The 3,797-nt window shown below is 51.0% G+C and overlaps 1 protein-coding gene across 1 annotated transcript in view; it reads left to right on the top strand.

Moving 5' to 3' along the window:
• Nucleotides 1-3,797, top strand: part of LOC103207226 (homeodomain-interacting protein kinase 2-like) — a 99,405-nt gene that overhangs the window by 62,491 nt on the left and 33,117 nt on the right. Inside the window, exons 3-4 of the mRNA XM_007952789.1 lie at nucleotides 26-216; nucleotides 1,806-1,927. Coding sequence (XP_007950980.1) covers nucleotides 26-216; nucleotides 1,806-1,927 — 313 coding nt within the window. The remainder of the gene's footprint in view (nucleotides 1-25; nucleotides 217-1,805; nucleotides 1,928-3,797) is intronic.

Genomic DNA, 3,797 nt, shown 5'->3' on the forward strand with positions numbered 1-3,797 from the left:
TCCTTCAGGCTCCCTCCTCCACCAGGGCCACTATTTCCTTAGCCAATCCCGAAGTCTCCGTACTAAACTACCACTCTGCACTCCACCAGCCCTCGGCGGCACCCATGGCAGCAGTGGCCCAGCGCAGCATGCCCCTGCAGACCGGGACAGCTCAACTTTGCGCCCGGCCCGACCCCTTCCAGCAGGCTCTCATCGTGTGTCCCCCCGGCTTCCAAGGTAAGGGCAAGCGGCCGCAGCCAGCGTGACCCGCAGGGCCCCGGCCCCACGGCAGAGCCCTCTGGAAAGCCCTGGTCCTTTCCCTCAGTGTTGTTACAACAGAACTTGAGGGCGCCTGTAGGCCATAGCTGACCTAGACACGGGGCCTGTACGCCTGGCCCGTAGTGGATCCTTGGTGTTTGGTGTTCGTACCTCAGGCGGAAGATTTCATCCCTGTCAGACCCTCTACAAATGGGCCTTAGTTCTCAAGTGCTGCCATAACAGAGTTACCACTGGGGATGGCTGTAACAAACAGGAATGTCTTCTGTCACAGTCAGGAGGCTGGAAGTACGAATTCGGGGAGCCAGCCCCAGGGGAGGCTCTCGTTCCCTGCCGGCTTCGGAGGAAGGTCCTCGTCTCTTTGAGCTTCTGCTCCTGGGCGTCTTCATCCACGTGAAGATGGTTGGCCTCTCTCTTCCCCCGTTTCTGCCTCCTGGCTTGTATTTAATTTTTTTCATATCTCAAAAGAGATCGACTCAGACCACACCCTCCATAATCCTGCCTCCTTAACCTAAGAAAGACAACCCATTCCCAGATGGGATTATGACCACAGCCTGGAGGTCAGGATTTATAACATCTATTTTAGGGGACAGAGTTCAATCCATGACAGGGCCTTTGTTGTTCTCCCACTTAATCTGATGTGAGCTCCTGAGTATCCTCAGACCAGGTGGCCTCGCTGTGGATCATCCATAGAAAAGAGACGGTCTCTGACCACCCATGTAGTCCCACTCCCTTGAATATGAGCAAGTCTCAGAAGTTCCTCCCAGAACCCACACCCGTGACTGACTCTTGGCCGCCCCGCATCACTCTTTGCCTATAAACCCCAAACACCTGGTTTGCACTCTGTCATAAAGTACCCAGAAGTCTCTGAAATGTTGTGGGGGGCTGGTAAGTCCCAAATCTGTAGGTCAGGCGACAGGGAGACTGAGGTGAGAGTTTTGCCAAGATGTCTGGTTACCCTGTGGAAGCAGAGTACTCCCTAGGGACACTTCTGTTTTGCTCTCAAGGCCTTCCATTGGTTGGTGGAGGCCCACTCACATTATGGAAGGTCACCTGCTCTACCCAAGGCCGACTGATTGAATCCCATCTAACTACGCCACGACAGCAACCAGACTGGTGTTTGGCGAAAGCTCTGGGAGCCGCGGCCCAGCCGTGTTGGCACAGAGGCAGCCACCACACGTGTATGCCTGCAGACCCCACGGTGCACAGATGTGTATCTGTGTTGCTCCATTTCAAAGTCGGGACAGTTCCCAGTAAAGTCATCCATCCTCTGCCCCCGTGCCCCTGACTTCACTTTGTCATACACACGGATAGATCTCATTTCCTGCTGTAACTTGTCAGCTTAACGCCCATTGCCTTTGCAGGTTCCTTATTTTAAGTTAGAAGCTGAGGGGAAACTTTCAAAGGACCTGGAAGTACCTAGTCGTTGAGTGGAGGGACCAACACGAGGGGTTGTTGAGAGATGGACAGCCAGCTGGAAGGAAGGTGCTCATGGCCCAGCTGTGCCTGATCACTTACTGCACCCTCTCGCCTTTGCACTTTGCCTACAGGGTTGCAGGCCTCTCCCTCAAAGCATGCTGGCTACTCTGTGCGGATGGAGAACGCCGTGCCCATCGTCACGCAAGCCCCAGGAGCTCAGCCCCTTCAGATCCAGCCAGGTCTGCTTGCCCAGGTAATCCTCTGCCCTCCATTATCACTGGCATCGCCACTACCCATGTTAATGTTCACAGAGGGGACACTTCCCCACCAGCTCCCTCTCTGGTATGAATTAGGTCATTGGAATGTATCATGAATATTCTAATGGTCCCCAGGTGAATTACCTGCCAAAGTACCCGATTTACTATTCCAAGAAGAAATTTGGACCCAAGGAGAGTCGGGAAGTCATGACTGTCCTGGTGTCTTTATGATGCAGATTAATCTGGGAGACCTATGTGTGGACCCTAACTCCACTAGTCATGCTCTGTGACCTAAGGCAAGTCAGTTAGCATTTCTTTCCTTCAAATTCCTTTTTTGTAAAACAGAAATGATTTTTTTAGCAACAAAAGGAGGCTTAGCAATTACCTCCTCATCTTATAGCTAAAGAAACAGGCTCACAGAGACTGAGGATGGTGGGTGATGTCACAGAGATGAAAGTGGGTTGGATACTTATAATTTGTTTTGTCAAAGTCAGGTAACCATCGTGACTCAGTGAGGACAGTACCAGATCCTCTATGATACCTGAATCTTAGTAACAAATCATCCCATATGCTGTATACTTTATAGTTGTTCATTATTTCAATCCCCACAACAACCCAGTAAGGTATGTCTGTGTTTGGCAAAAAGGGAAATAAAGGTACAATGGCTGGCTCCAAGTCACACAACTGTTAAGTGACAGGACCACCATACAAACTCAGAAAGTCTGACGATAGCCCCTATATTTTAAACACCAAGCTGTCTTGTCTTTGTGTAGTCATTACTATTGTGGGGGCCAAGGACAAAACACTGTTAGTTTAGAACCACTCTTATTTTAAAATAAAGTCAGTTCCCAGAGTCTGTTGCCAAGGTATTCCTGTCTTAGGCTGGTTTCTCTAGAGAAGCAAAACCAGTGAAGCAAATAGAGATTTATCTCAAGGAAATGGCTCACACTGTTGCAGAGGCTGGTAAGGCCCAAGTCTGTGAGTCAGACGTCAGACTGGAGGCTTCTCCTGACTCACATAGCTGCAGGGGCTGACGGTTCCAACATCAGCAGGTCAAACAGCTGGCAGCAAGCTCACAAGCTGTGGAGGCTGACGAGCCTCGAGATCACAGGCAGCATGGAAGGCCACTGGCTCTTGTCCCAAGAATCGGAAGTTGGATGATGATGAGCCAGGTGCAGGCCACACCCCTGAAGAAGCTCCCCGTCACAAGTTACTGGCTGATCACATCAGACCACATCACGGAGATTACATTATATCACAGAATGGAAGACAACCACATTGTTACATAACCGCCAAAGCTGAGAATCATGGCCCAGCCAAGCTGACACATGACCTTAACCATCACAGTCCCAAAACACTTTATATGGACACTGCTAAAAAGGCAAGGAGGCCGCATGTTCTGACCTCCCTAATCCCACAAGAGGAAGACAGAATCACCATCAATAGCCCAAGGCCTATTCCTGCGAGGCCAGACATGCTGCCTCCCTCCAGCCCTTTCTCCAACCGTTCCTCCCAAAGCACCCACCACTTCTCTTAGGTTCCATAATTCGCTGCAGTGGCCACGCAGAACTCACAGATTATGAGGTTTATTAAGGAAGCACCAGGCTACAATTCAAGTTTAGGAAAAATACTGTCTCTCTCCCAGCCCGCTGTCTCTCAGCCAAGTCTCTCACAGTCTCTTTCCCAGCAGTGCACGTCCCTTCGTGTCTCACTCAGCAATGTGCGTCTCTTGCATCTCTTTCCCAGCAGCATGTGTCTCTCAGGAGTGCCTGTCTCAGCAGCACGTCTTCCTCAACCAGCAGTCCGAGAGAGCTCTGCCCCTAGGAGGCCTCCTTTTGAGCCTGGCAGAGTGGCTAAACTAGCCAA

This window comes from Orycteropus afer, unplaced genomic scaffold (genome assembly GCF_000298275.1).
Source record: "Orycteropus afer afer isolate SDZICR_OR568_19922 unplaced genomic scaffold, OryAfe1.0 scaffold00358, whole genome shotgun sequence".
Taxonomy (NCBI): Eukaryota; Metazoa; Chordata; class Mammalia; order Tubulidentata; family Orycteropodidae; genus Orycteropus; species Orycteropus afer.